The sequence below is a fragment of the Magnolia sinica genome, chromosome 13 (genome assembly GCF_029962835.1).
Source record: "Magnolia sinica isolate HGM2019 chromosome 13, MsV1, whole genome shotgun sequence".
NCBI lineage: Eukaryota > Viridiplantae > Streptophyta > Magnoliopsida > Magnoliales > Magnoliaceae > Magnolia > Magnolia sinica.
In genome coordinates, this window is record NC_080585.1 from 28943848 (window position 1) to 28959699 (window position 15852).

Below are 15852 nucleotides of genomic sequence, written 5' to 3' on the forward strand. Positions count from 1 at the left end.
GTTTATTTTCTATCAAATCCTGTTAACAAAGAGGAAACAAATATGAACTTTATCCAAAACTTTTGTCGCACGCTAATGGTCAATCACCACTGCTTCCTGTGATATGGTCCACCTGATAATTGGATCTGCTTCATTTTTTGGATAAGCTCTAAAATGATTTGAAAATGGATAGATGGGGCGGATATTGAATACACACATCAAGGTGGGCCCCACGGTGAGGGTAGCAGCATCTTGGGTGAGGCCCGGGTCTCACTTAATCGGCTCCCATATTGAAACCTCCTAGGTTTAGGTGATGTTTTTTTTTTTTTTGTCATCCAACCGGGCACACATACCTAGATGAAAGGCAAACACAAATATCAGCATGATCTAAAATTTCTGTAGCCTTGAAGAAGTATTCAATAGTGGGTGTTCAATTCCTAATGTGTCTGGTTGTGTGGTCCACTTGAGCTTTGGATATGATTCGATTTTCGGATCGTGTTCTTAAATGAGCTGTAAAATTGGATGGATGTCATGGATGAAGCACATATATTACAGTGGGCTCCCAAGAGATTTCACACCGCAGTAAAGGGAAGTGACGCGCTCGCTACACAATCCGCGTCGTCTTTTCTTCGGTGGTGGTCCGTGTTGACATGAAATCCGCGTCTTCTTTTCTTCGGTGGTGGAGTTTGTGGAAGCGGATTGCTTGCGAAAATTGGAAGCGGATTGGCTGGTGTACCTTAGCTATATAGCTGGTGTATTGACATCAGCAAGTTCTGTTAGTCTGATCATAAGGTATGTATTATATCCAAACCGTCCATCCATTTGACGATCTCATCTTAAGGCTTGAGATGAAAAATAAAATAGATCTACCTATCAAATGGACCACACTGCAAAAAGCACTGGGGATTGAACATCTAATGATAAGAGTGAATTTGAAATACACATCATGATAGCATGCACAGTAAAAAAAATCAAGGGTGGATATATGGCATACCAAATTTTAAGCACGAGGGCAAAAAATAAGGCCCACACATAATTCCAGTGGGCCACAACAAGAGAAACATTTTAGAGGGTGAGCAGTGGGGCCCACACGCCACCCTCATAACATATTCCCATCTTTCTCATCTTCCAACCCGCTTCCCCTCTTCTTCTGAGCTCCAACCTCTTCTCTCTTTCTTTCACCTTACAAACTCTTCCAGTTATCGCTTCCGACCAAACCGTCATATTTTTACCTGAACCTGCCTCAAATTTGGCACCATTCTGGCCTTTAAATACCCAACAACCACCGGACCAAACACAAGGCGTTGTGGCTGTTGCAGAAGTCGAGCCTTGAACAGGTCAGCGTCTCTCTCTCTCTCTCTCTCTCTCTCTCTCTCTCTGTAAAAGAAGACGGACTAGCCTTACTGATAGTAGGTATGTGGGGAGCATACCTAAAACCATGTAGACCAAACTTTTCATTAGATCCAACCCATTCATAAGCTACACGGACTCTTATTTAGGCTGTTACCCAGAAATCATGATGGTCAAAATCTTATGCTGGCCACGCTATGTGAAACAGTTGATAAAGAATGCTTACCATTGGTTTTGTGAAGGGCCCACAGTGTTGTATATATCTCATCCAGTCCATTCATCTAACTTTGATTCATCAGGATGAAAGCATTCCCCAAAATCCAAGGCTATTCCAAATCTAAGATGGGCCATAACATGTGAACTCAGAGGTTTCTGCATATGGGATGGCCCACCTGAGTGTTGAATCGGCCTTATTTTTGGGGAGGAAGGGCACCAAGGAGTTTTATACCTGATGGACAGTGCGGATCTCATGCAAGTGAAGTCGTTTCCCCTGTAGAAGCAAGGAAGAGTTTTTCAAGAATTAAGACTAATTTCCAAATGTCAATTAGTAGGAGGTTAGGACCATAAAATCAATTTAATTCAGATGACACGCTGTAACACCTCATAATTTTCAGCGTAACCTAACTTAATATGAATACTAACTTGGTGCGGTGCTTACATCTTAGCCCTTAAATTTTTTATGGAATATAATAAACGGTCTAGATTAATGTGTTGGACTGTCTAAGGTCCCAACGCCCACTAAGAGCACTTGGGAGCGGATTAGGTGAGACGCGGGATCCAGCGTGGCGGGTGGGACGTCTGACTGTGGGGCTCATAGTGATATATGTACCTTAAATCCACACGATCCAACAGTTTTGAAAGCTCATTTTAGGGTGCAATTCCAAAAAATGAAGCAGATCGAAATCTTATGTGGACCATACCATGGGGAACAGTAATGATTGAATCACTAACATTAAAAACTTCATGGGAGCCACTGGAATGTTTATTTGCCATCCAACCTATTGATAATGTCACAAAAATCTGGATGAACAGACTATACAAATATCATCTTGTCAACCCAAAAATTTTGTGGCCCACAAGAAATTTTTAGTGGTCGATTACCACTATTTCCTCTATTATGGTCCACCTGAGATTTGGATCTGCTTTATTTTTTAACCAGGCACTAAAATGAGCTTTTAATATGGATAGACGGCGTGGATGTAGTCACATACACACAGTGGGCCCCAGAGTCAAGGGTCCCACCGACCTCGGTGGCTCTCGGGTCTCACCTAATCCGCTCCCGGAGCACTTACAACGTGTAGTGCTTTGAGAGCAGTTTTGATCAAACATATAAAAAAGAAGTCGTACAGTACCCTCAGAGCACTATATAAGTTACAGTGCTCCTAGTTGCATTGGGACACTTGGACAATCTCTTCCATTGATCCAAACCATTCCGTAGGTCCAATGCTCATCTTCCATTGATCTAAATGGTTCCATATGTCCAGTGCACATTTCCTACACCACCCATAAATATCACACTCATCTGAAAAAATTAGCTATTTGATCAATGGATTTTGATACGGACGGTCCAGTTTATTTACATGAAAAATATCTTTAAAAAAAAATTGATCCATCTATTTTATAGGAACCAACATATATATCTAATGGTTCTTAAGAATCACTTTTATTAGGAAATTATAATCATCCGTCAATGCTTGAAAAAAAAAAATGACTATTACCAGATAAGTCCCATTTTCTTCCCTTTTTCAAAGAAACATAATGGTGACCAAATAAGTCCCATTATCTTCCCTTTTTCAAACATGCATGTGGTCCTAGCAAACCTCATAACTCTTGCCTCATGTTGGTGTTGGTCATGTATGCATTTTTACGTGAATTTTTCTCTAGTCCAAGTAGAGGCTGTGGAGGGTTTTTACTTCTGGTTTTGTTATTATTATTATTTATTTTAGTAATGCTCATGCCTTAAGTTTAAAGTGTAATGAAGAATATTTGGTGTTTGGATCATTTGAATTGTGATCCACATTATAGGGTTTGGATTACATAACCAGCTGCCCCGCGTGTTCAAACTGAAATTTAACTAGAGATTCTGGTAAGTGTTTTATCTTAATTTTCAATAAGATCTCATCATGTTGCAGTTGTTAAAAGGTTACTCGTTTGAATACATTTACTCAAATTAAATTGCATAAACTGTGAAACTGATTGTAACTAAACTACAATTGGAAAATCAGATTTTTTGAAAAATCTGATTGACATCTGTTTGCTGAAATAAGGCTCTTTGATATTTTTCATTTCAACTGTCCAATAACTCCTCATAAATCCATTAGTCATGCAGTTAAATAAGTCATTAGTCATGCAGTTAAATAAGACCAATTTCCTTTCCTTGGTGAGAGGACATTCCATTACCAAATGTCCATTAGTAGGAGGTTAGGATTATATAATCAATTTAATTCTGAGAATATGCTCAACTAAATTGGATGGCTTGGATTAAAGTAGTGTGCACGGATGTAGATAGTGTAGATGGTCTCAATCCGTTTCGAAGTATAATCTATTAACTTGAATTATTGTACGGGTCTTACTTTTTTTCTCGGTTGAGAGTGCCGTCCTCTCATTTACTATCATTTTCAGCATTATTTTTTCAGCTTCGTCTAATGCCAAAATGTCTCAAACATTCCATTTGTGGGCTGAAAAGAAGGAAAATGAGTTAGCGGTTGTAATTGAAGGGGAAAGATGAGCAGAAAGAATGGTCAGGGTTGTTCTGTTATTATGATTCTCGAACCAATGGGCCATGTAAGGCTGATGCCATCATGTGGACGGTCATGATCTATCATATATGCTTGCAAGTGGATGGCAGATGGATTCTACTATATCTTTTCCTCTAAAGAGGGGTCCTGATGTGTTGGAGGACATACCTCAATCCAAACCGTCTAAATTGTTTGTAACACTGTAGATGAGACATGGCCCTTAAATCAAATTGTTGGATGATCTAACTTCTAACCAATGGACACTTATTTGTTTTGATACGTGACTACTTTGATTTTGACTGTATATTTGATGGACACCACTCCAATGGATGGATCCCTCTATCCATCAGTTGCACCTCCAGCAACCTTAATATCGTATAACTCAAAAGTTTTACTTTGTCCTCATAGGATGGAATCCTTTACAACACCTGTTTTAAGGACAGGGTGTGACAGTAATCGCGTGTGGCCCCACCATGTTATCTGTGGCACATCTACTCCATCCATCGGTTGCACCCCTCGATTCTAGGCCCAGGGCTAAAAATCAGCCAGGTTCACAACTTAAGTGGACCATCACAACAGGGAACAATGGGTATGGGACCCCAACCATAGGCTTGTTTGTGGGCCCACCATGTTATTTATTTATCATCAAACCTGTTCATCAGGTGTGAAAGCGAAGGAATCAGCCTGCTTCAAAACTTAGCCCAGTCACTGCACGCAAACTTGGGTTTTAGCCGCAACTGTAGATTGTTCCCAGAGGTTTAGCCCATCTGAGTTTTATATCAGAGAAAGCTTTTGTATGTACGGTGAACATAAGGACTAGCACCTGAAGGATAGACTGATGTTGTTGTATCCTGTTTACGACGGTATCTAAAAGCAACTAATTAAAGAGCTACAAGTGTCATTACACATGAAGAAATAGCATGCAAAAAACTTTTAAAAATATATATTTTGAGCACTTTTTATGAAACTACAGTTGGTGTTGAGTTGGATGGACACATCAGCCCGTGACAGGCATAACTGAGAAGCCGAGACAGAAAAGCGGGTCAATGGAAGAGAAGCCATTGGAGGGACACATGTGGAGAAAAGACAAAAAGATATAAAAGACTAAATGTAGCGCCCATTTCAGTTGCTATAACTGTTGAATTAAGAGAGAAACAGCTAGATGGCACAACAAAAATCTATAAATTACAAGAAGTTTAACAAAAAAAGACATCTTATACAAATCTAACAAATTTAGTCAAATTTATCTTATTTTATCTTAGCATAATCCCAAAAAAAAAAAAAAAAAAAAAAAAATCTTAGCATAATCAATAGCCTTAGCTCTATCTTAGAAGCAATGTTAATCTTTTAGTTGTAATCCAAGTCTACGCTCCTATGTTGGATTATATCCGTTCTCAATACAAGTTCTTGATTCAAAAAAGGTTCTTGTAGTTGCTCCTAGACTGGCTGTGAGTATCTCTCTATCTATTTGCAACCAAGTAGTAAAAAAGTCATTTTATACGGAATGTAGAATGTGATTCACCTATATAAGTGCTCTACGAAAATTGGGTTGTGTTGTACAATGATCACGGATGGCTAAGCCTTACCTTGAGTTCGGGGTAGAATTAGCGTATTCGCAATACAGTCGAGGGTTGTATGGTCAACTGACTTTTCTGGTGGAAAGCTTCTATTATTTCTGATAGATAACGAATCTTTGAATCAATGTACATAAAATTTTGATCCATTCTATTGTTAGTTACCATCGGTGGAGGAAAATCCTTGTTCTAATACCGTTGACGTGGGAGAAGACGTAATGAGGTTGATCATTGTCTTCTTTAATCAATAACTACCTTGAATCCATAAGGATCTCTGGAATCCACAAGGAAAAATCTTGAATCCATGAGAATAAAAAATAAAACTTCTAAGGAATTATTTCTTTTAAATTAATAAATAATTGAATAAAAAAATGAGTTTTAACCTCTTTAAATAACCCAAAACAAATTCTAAAACATAATCAAACAGTCCTAATCAAGTTAGAAAACAAATTTAAAAAATATACAAATTTTTGTTGCTTGTCGACTTGTCATCGATTGGTTGGTTCGATAGGTCGAAACAACCTTAAAGTATCCAGAGACTTTAGTAAGAGATTCTACAATTTCGATCTGTCAACCTGTCAATAGTATTTTGACTTATCGAACAGCTCAATCGACTTGTTGAATAGACTTGTGAACAATATTTTGACCTATCTAAATTAGTAGAAATCAGCCAGCAAGCAATTTGAAATTTCTTTCAAAATTAGCACCCGTCGACTTGTGGAACCATATTGAATTTTTGTCAATTTCTCTTTGGGCTTCTTCTATTCCATATGCGTTGGGAACATGACATATTGAGTGGATATACAAAATGTCATCGAGGTGGCCCTTACTGTAAGGGTAAGGCCCACTAAGCGGCACCAAATCCGTGCCCATAACTTACAGGACTCTTAGTTGCAATTTTATTTTATTTTTTCATTTGGATAGTCTAATGGGTTGATCTAAACAGTCTATTCACTCAATAACACTTTTTGTGGACTAACATGGAGAAATTTCCTGATCAAATGATCCAATCCATCCTTTTTTTGGCCTTATTTTCTCTGGCCATGCATTTTGAAAGCCATTGATCTGATGGTTATAACTGAATAACAAAAGTGATTCTTTAAAATAATAAGGAACTATAATGGGCCCTAACAAATAGATGGACCGAATTGTTGACTGGATCAGTTTTGTATAAACAACTTTGATGGTACATATTAAAATCCTTTGATCCAGTGGTTCGTATTTGTTACATTGGTACGATGTTTACATCTTAGCTCCTGAAATGTTTTAGATTATAATGAGTGGTCTAGATTATTGTGTTGGACTGTTTAAGGTTCCAACACAACTAGGACCAGCATTGGAGCATTGGACCAACTATGAATTGTATATCCATGCCGTCCATCATTTTGGCCAGGTTATTGTAGGGCATTGTTTCAGAAATGAAGTTAAATACAAATTTTAGGCAGACCACGTCACATGAAACAATTGTCATTAGATACTCATCATTTAAAACTTCCTAAGGTCCATCCTAATATTTATTGACCATCAAATCTACTGATAAGGTAATCTAGATCTAAATGAAAGAAAAAAAAAAAAAACAAATATCGGCTTGAGCAAAAACTTTTGTGGTCCAAAATATGTTTTTAAATGGTGGCCATTCAATGACCACTGTTTCATGTGTAGTCCACCTGAAATTTGTATTTGCTTCAGTTTTTACATCATGTGGTAAAATAGGATGGCAAAAAGGATGGACGTCATTGATATACAATACATATATTGAGGTGGGGCCTACCATTAGGTTCCCACGGTGGTATCCGACTCGCAGCCACAATGATCGTTTCAGGAAGCAGCCTAGTCGACCAGGTAAATTCCTATGCCTATTTGAGGATTTCTGTCCCATGTGCTGACATATTTTAACAATATGAGCAGTTATTCATCTTGAAAATTGAATGGACTAGTCACAACTTACAACTTTAAATCCAAAATTCTTAATAAATAAATGATTCTATATATATTTTTTAAATAGCTGAACACTTGCCCTTATGCAAATATGTGTATTTAGGTATCTTTCGAAGTTTCACTAAAAGATTCCATCGTTTTCCTCCTATTTCTCCTTGTTCTCCACATTTATAGTTAATCAGGGATAATGATATTATATTTTTATCTCTTGCCAGCAAAACATGTAGCTACTCTGGCAACTCAAACACTGCCTACAACCATGTGGACCAAACTTTTCATTAGATCCAACCCATTCATAAGCTACACAGACTCTTATTGAGGCTCGTAACCAGAAATCATAATGGTCAAAAACTTAGACAAGCCACGCTAAGCCACGTTATGGGAAACAATTAACAAAGAATGCTCACCATTGGTTTTGTGAAGGGGCCACAGTGCTGTATATATCTCATTCAGTCCATTCATCTAACTTTACTCATTAGGATGAAAGCATTCCCCAAAACCCTATTCTATTCCAAAACTGAGATGGGCCATAACATGTGAACACAGAGGTTTCTACGCATGGGATGGCCCACCTGAGTGTTGAATCGGCCTTATTTTTTGAGATCAAGGTCAACAAGAGGTTTTATACCTTGATGGACAGCGTGGATCTCATGCACGTGAAGTTGTTTCCCTTGTAGAATCAAGGAAGAGTTTGTCAAGAATTAAGACTAATTTCCAAATGTCGATGAGTAGGAGGTCAGGACCATAAAATCAATTTAATTACAATTACATGACATGATGTAACACCATGTAATTTTCAGTAGTTGAGTGTTACGGCGTAACCTTAGCACCTAGGAGCGGATTTGGTGAGATGCAGGATCCACCGCGGGCGGGTGGGACCTCTGACTGTGGGGCGTATAGTGATGCATGTGCCTTGAATCCACACTGTCCAACCGTTTTAAAAGCTTATTTTAAGGTGCAATCCCAAAAAAAATTGAAGCAGATCCAAATCTCATGCGGACCATACCATTGGAAACAATAGTGATTGAATCCCTACCATTAAAAATTTTATACAAGCCACCGGCATGTTTATTTGCCATCCAACCCAATGATGTTGTCACAAAAATCTGGATGAAGAGACCACACAAGGGTATAAAAACTACAGCTTAAAATGAGAAGCTAAACTCACTATCACCTCATACCACCGTTACATTATCGAGGAAATGTTGGAGTGTTTCTCGGAGCATTTGTTAGTTATAGTCCTCCTGGTTGTATTCTTTCACTTGGACGGTCAAATCAATCAATCTAAAACATCCGTTCACTCAGATGACACATTTTCTGGACTAACATAGATTAATTTTCTTGTCACATGACACAATCTATTTTTTATTTGGACTTAGGGCCTGTTTGATTTTCCATTGCACTGGTAATTACCCGGGAAAAGAGTTATTACCAGGCACCTGATTTGACTACTTACTTTTTGAGACGGTAACCCAAAAACATTGCAAAATATATATTGGTCACACCGTGATGCATTTCGCTTATCAGCACCGTTCATCCATTATGCCTTTTAAATTTATAATACGAGCAAAAAAATAAGGCATATCCAAAACTCAAGTAGGCCATACCATAGGAAAATAGGAATTGAATATTTACCGTTAAAAACTTTGTGAGGCCACCGTATCTTTTGGTGTGGGCCACCTGAGTGTTAGATCATCCTAATTTTTTGGCTCATGCCTCAAAATATAAAATATTGTGGTAAAACATACGAACGTAATTGGTATATCATATATATTACCTTGAGGTTCAAAATTTTTAAATAGCTATTTGAATTGTTTTCCAATGCAAAAGTTTCCCTGGATTTTCAAACGGAGAAAATGATAATAATTACTCATTTCCTAGGTAATTACCTAAGCTCTTAGAAATCAAACACGCCCTTAGTTTCTCTAGCCTTCTACTTTCAAAGCTATGGATCCGATGGTTATGATTGCCTAACAAAGGTAATTCTTTTAAATAACAAGCAATCCATAATGAGACCCCAACAAATAGAAAGCTCAAATTGTAGCCCGCCGGAACTGTTTTTTTTAAAACAGCCTTGACTATCGATTTTAAATTCATTTGGTCAAAAGGATGTGTTTTTAGATTAGTGTGATCCTTACATGTTAGACTTTGAAATGTCTATGGAATATAGTGAACCATCTAGATTAATGTGTTGGACTGTCTAAGGTCCCAGCGCCACTTGGGAGCTGATTAAGTTAGACACCCGTGGATCTGGGGCGGCTGGGACCTCTGACTGTGGGCTTATAGTGATGTATGTGCCCTATTTTTTTGTTAGCTTGTTAGTACACCTACTGTCAGATCACACTTCACTGTTAGCCTCCCCCACTAGGGAATGGATCTCAAGACCTCAGCGTTAAAATGTAGTATCTTTCACTCAGTCTACCACTAATGATGCATGTGCCTTAAATCCATAGTGTCCAGCCATTTTGAAAGCTCATTCTAGTGAACGATCCCAAAAAATGAAGCAGATCCAAATCTTATATGGACCATACCATACTATAGGAAATAATAGTGATTGAATCCCCACCGCTGAAAATTTTTGGGGCCACTGGAATGTTTATTTGCCATCCAACCTGTTGATGATGTCACAAAAAATCTGGATGAAGAGACCGCGCGAGGGTATAAAATCTAAAGCTTAAAATGAGAAGCTAAACTCGCTACCACGTCATACCACCATTACATTATTGGGAAATGTTGGAGCGTTTCTCAGAGCACTTGTTAGTTATAGTGCTCCTAGTCGTATTCTTTCACTTGGACGGTCAAAGCAATCGATCTAAAACATCTGTTCACTCGATAACACATTTTCTGGACTAACATCGATAAATTTTCTTGTCACATGGCACAATCCAATTTTTATTTGGCCTTAGTTTCTCTGGCCATCTACTTTCAAAGCTATGGATCTGATGGTTATGATTGCCTAACAAAAGTAATTCTTTTAAATAACAAGCAATCCATAACGGACCCCAACAAATAGAAGGTTCAAATTGTGGCCAGCTCGAACCGTTTTTATGTAAACAACCTTCACTGTCGATTTTAAATTCCTTTGGTCAACTGGATGTGTTTTTAGACTGGTGTGATTCTTACATGTTAGACTTTGAAATGTGTATGGAATATAGTGAACGGTCTAGATTAATGTGTTGGACTGTCAAAGGTCCCAACGCCACTAGGAGCATTCGGGAGCCCATTAAGTTAGACACCGTGGGGGGGGGGGGGGGGGGGGGGGGGGCGGCTTGGACCTCTGACTGTGGGCTTATAGTGATGTATACACGTGCCTTAAATCCACAGTCCGTTTTGAAAGCTCAATCCAATCTTATATGGACCATACCACACTATATGAAATAATAGTAATTGAATCCCCACCTTTAAAAACTTCATGGGGTCACTGGAATGTTTATTTGCTATCCAACCTGGTGATGATGTCACAAAAAAGTCTACACAAATATCATCCTGTTGATCCAAAATTTTTGCGGCTAGGGAGAACTTTTTAGTGGTCGATTACCACTGTTTCCTGTATTATGGTCCACATGAGATTTGCATCTTCCTTATTTTTTGAATCATGTCATAAAATGAGCTTTCAATACGAATGTAAGGCGTGGTTTAGTCACATACACAAAGTGGCCCCAGAGTCAAGTCAGGCATTCGGGGTCTCACCTAATGCGCTCCCCGAGCACTTACAACGTCTAGTGCTTCAGGGCAGTTTTGACCAAAAACAAATTAAAGAAGTATTACAGTGTCGTCCGAGCACTCTATAAGTTCTAGTTCACCTAGTTGCGTTAGGACATTTGGACCATCTGTTCCATTGATCTAAACCATTCCGTAGGTCCAATGCACATTCTTCCATTGATCTAAATGGTTCAATAAGTCCAGTGCACATTTCTTGGACCACCCAAAAATATCACACTCATCTGAAAAATATTAGCTATTTGATCAAATGGATTTTGATATGGACGGTCAAGATTTTTTACATGAAAAAGATCTTAACAACAAGTTGATCTTCTATTTTATGTGAACCATCATATATATATATATATATATATATATATATATATATATATATATATATATTTCTTATGGTTCTTAGGAATCCCTTTTGTTAGGAAATTACAATCATCCGTCAATGCTTGAAAAAAATGGCTATACCAAATAAGGCAAGCATGGAATGTATCATCAGATCAGTGATATTTTTGAATGATATTCTCTTAAATGTTGTTTTTGAATTACTGTACAGTTTGGATCGACTGATTGTACTGTGCATGTGAACCAATGCAACTAGGAGTAATACAATTTATAGTGCTTTTCTCAAATAATCATCTTACTTTTGACTAAAAGCGGTAGAAATAATAAATTTCAGGAGCATAAATAGAGCTGTGAGAGTTCCATCGTACTTTCTAGTCTCAACCCTTCCATACATTTTAACCTTTCTCATTTTCTCATTCACAGTCATGGATTCCATCATATCTCGCCTGTTGGATCCCATTACTCGACGCACAGGACATATCGTCAACCTCCAAGAAAATGTGGACTGCCTGAAGAACGCCATGAACGAATTGAAATGTGTAAGGGACGACGTGAAGACAAGGGTGGAAGTTGCCGAACGGCAGAAACTCAAACGCACACACTATGTGCACTGGTGGGTAGAAAAAGTAGAATCCATCGAAACTGAAGTGAATGCCATGGTAGAAGAATCTAAGAAAGTGACGAGAACGAGTTGGTCTGGCTACCAGCTCTGCAAGAAGGTGGCGATGAAGCTGGACGACGTAGTCAAGTTGAAGAGCAAAGGTGAGTCCTTCAGTGACGTGGCATACAAGCCGCTTCCCGATGCCATTGAAGAGATGCCTAGCACATCAGCTGTGGGCAGAGACTTGGTGTCGGAGAAGGTTCTAAACTGGATTGGCGAAGGGAAAGGGGGAGTAATTGGAATATATGGAATGGGGGGAGTGGGGAAAACAAGCCTCCTGAATGATATCAACAACAAATTCCTTAAAAGAAATCATGATTTCCATGTCGTGATTTGGGTGGTGGTGTCGAAAGAATTAAATGAGGGAAAGATTCAGATGGATATTGGCAAGCGATTGGGCTTGCGTTGGGCAGAGAATGAAAGCTACAGGGAGACACGGGCTCATGACGAGACACGGGCTCATGACATTCACAAAGTCTTGAGCAGTAAGAAATTCATTCTATTGTTGGATGATGTTTGGGAATCATTCGATCTACAGAAGGTTGGAATTCCTCATCCAAGCAGCCAAAACATGAGCAAGGTCGTTTTCACTACACGATTTGAGGACGTCTGTGGCCACATGACTGCCGACAAGAAGATCAAAGTAGAATGTCTCCCAGAGCAAGAAGCAATGGATCTATTTCTACGGAATGTTGGTGAAGAGGCCATGAAATACCATCCGGAGATACCGATCCTGGCCAAGAGCGTTGCTAAAGAGTGCAAGGGTCTGCCCCTTGCGCTCATCACCATCGGCCGGGCCATGGCATGCAAGAAGACACCACAGGAATGGAAGCATGCAATATCAGTTCTTAGCGCGAGCAAGCCACCATCCGAGATATCAGGTATGGATGATAAAATGCACTTGCGCTTGAAATTCAGTTATGATATTCTCGGTGGTGACACGATTAAATCGTGTTTCCTGTACTGCGCACTGTTTCCGGAGGACTACTCCATTCGAAAAGAAAAACTTATGGATTACTGGATAGGCGAAGGATTCTTAGATGAGTGGGATGATGATCTTGATGAAGCCCATAACAAGGGACATGATATCATTGGAAGATTAAAGACTGCATGCTTGTTGGAGAGTGGTTCTGATGAAAAAACAGAGGTAAAGTTGCATGACGTGATTCGTGATCTGGCATTATGGATAGCTTCAGAGTGCGGGAAGAAGAAGAATAGGTTTTTGGTGAGAGCTGGCGTGGGACTGACGCATGCACCAGAATTTGAAAGGTGGAAGGAGGCCGAGAGGATATCTCTAATGAAAAATGACATAAGAGTAGTAACAGAGATACCTCAATGCCCCAACCTCTTAACCTTGATGCTCCAATGGAATGTGTATTTTGAAAAGGTCCATACTGATTTTTTTCAGTCCATGCCTCTTCTTAGGGTCTTGGATCTGTCATATTCATGCATAGTAGAGCTTCCCGCAGAGATCGGTAACTTGACAGAGCTACGGTATCTCAATCTATCACGGACGCTGATCACATCATTGCCTGAAGAGATAGGAAATCTGGTGAAGCTGAAGCACTTGGACTTGGACCATACAAGTTTGCACACAATTCCTCAAGGGGCAATCTCCAGGCTTTCTGAGTTAAGAGTAATGAACCTATATGATAGTTATTCAAAGTGGGAAGAAGGGAGTGAGGGATTAAAAATGAGTGATTTGGAAGGCCTGGAACGTTTAAACCATCTTAATCTCACCTTATCAAATGTGCATGCTCTTGAAAGGTTGCTCTGCTCTAGCAAGCTACGGGACCTGACTCGGTATGTGTATCTGACGAATCTGACTATCTCCAACCAACTATCATCCGTTTTTACTGCAATGAAAAGTCTTCAACGGCTTTATTTTGAGAACTGCGATGGGTTGGTGGAGGTGACGATTAGTGGATATGCAAAGAAGGATGACGATTTTCCTGTTTCGAGCCTAGAATGGCTAGTCCTTTCGCAACTCCCCCACTTAAATTGCATTCGGGTGGGCCGCGGATGCTTCACTAACTTTCACAGCATAAGGATTGGGTGGTGTTCCAAGTTGAAGAAAATTTATGGTTTACTGCAACTTGAAAGTCTTGAAACAATTCATATATATGGTTGCGATGAGCTAGAAGAAGTAATAGGTACGGTCATTCCTAATGATGAAGTTGGAGATATAGGGCTAAAGCAACTCAAACGTATATCACTCGACAATCTTCCAGAACTAACGAACATCTGTAGCGATGCACCGCATTTTCCTTCCTTGGAAGAAATCGTCGTCCTTCGTTGCCCAAAGTTGAAAAAGCTCCCTCTTTCTCTCCATAGCGCACACAATTCTCTAAGGAAGATACGTGGTAGGAAAGAATGGTGGGATAATTTAGAGTGGGAAGAAGATGGCATCAAGTCCTGTTTTCTTCCTTTTTTCCATGAATCGAATTAGCGAGAGTCATCGTCAAAGTAGAAATATTTTTTAATAATTATTTCTTAGTATTGTGAGATTAATTTTAGAAAGGAGACTGAATTTTTCTTAGATCAAGTGTGCTATGTATTATTATCAGTTTAATATGTAATATATGTGCCATTAATGTACCAGATGATATTAGATTAATTTCTTATGTTGGTGATTCTACGCATGAGGTGTACTATTAACTCTTGAGCATTGATTACGCCTGTTTTGTGTCTACGTACAAGTGAGGTAATGTACACGCCAAGGAGCAAGTGCAATATCCAATCCCACCCATAAGAAAAGATGCGACCATGTAGATTTCTTAGGCCTCATCTAATCGGTCAACTTATTTCAAGCCAGGATGCTTTAGGCTCCCGACGCTATGTTCCGTCCAGAGGGAAGCTATCTGCTGATGCTGTTTTTGGGTTATATTTGTAGTTTTGTGTTTTCTTTTTTGGTGGTAAGGCGTGGCCCTATTTGTGTTGACCCACTGCAGTAAAGAACGAGCACCAGTGCATTTTATTCCAAGTATGCATTTACTTTGGGTCCACTTGATGACTGGATTGGCCTGATTCTTGTGTTAGGTGGACGGTGCTCTGTGGGGCCACTATGATGTATGTGTTTCATCCATTCCATTCATCCATTTTCACATATCATTTTATAGCTTGATCCCAAAATGAGAGGGATATAAATCTTAGGTGGACCACACCACATGAAAACAATAGTGATTGGATATCCACCATTAAAATCCCCCTAAGGCCCACTATACTGTTTATTTGACATCCAAGCTGTTGATTAGGTCATACAGGCCCAGATGAGCTTGATCCAAAACTTTTATGGCCCCCAAAATGTTTTTAATGGTCAACCCTCATTCAACACTGTTTCCTGTAATGTGGTCCACTTGAGATTTGGATATACCTCATTTTTAGAATCGTACCATAAAATGATTTGTAAAAATAGATGGACGGCATGGATGAAATACATACATCATGGTGGGGCTTACATAGCACCGACCATCAGCCATTGGCTGGTGTCCGGGGAGTGGCCAATCCGTTTCCCTCGCAGCAGACTAGTATCGCAGCAGTTTCGCAAACAATGCCC

At 39.3% G+C, this 15852-nt stretch overlaps 1 protein-coding gene across 3 annotated transcripts; it reads left to right on the top strand.

Moving 5' to 3' along the window:
• The first annotated feature begins 1062 nt into the window (after positions 1-1062).
• Positions 1063-14938, top strand: LOC131223388 (disease resistance protein RPS2-like). Of its 3 annotated transcripts, XM_058218791.1 has the most exons (3): positions 1063-1316; positions 3355-3415; positions 12059-14938. In XM_058218791.1, the coding sequence occupies exon 3, from the start codon at positions 12061-12063 to the stop codon at positions 14743-14745; it is 2685 nt and encodes an 894-aa protein (XP_058074774.1). In that variant the 5' UTR covers positions 1063-1316; positions 3355-3415; positions 12059-12060; the 3' UTR covers positions 14746-14938. The 3 variants fall into 3 exon arrangements, 2 of the variants coding, with proteins under 2 accessions (XP_058074774.1, XP_058074775.1); XR_009160417.1 differs by lacking the exons at positions 3355-3415; positions 12059-14938 and adding an exon at positions 3952-5072; XM_058218792.1 differs by lacking the exon at positions 3355-3415.
• Positions 14939-15852: the final 914 nt, after the last annotated feature.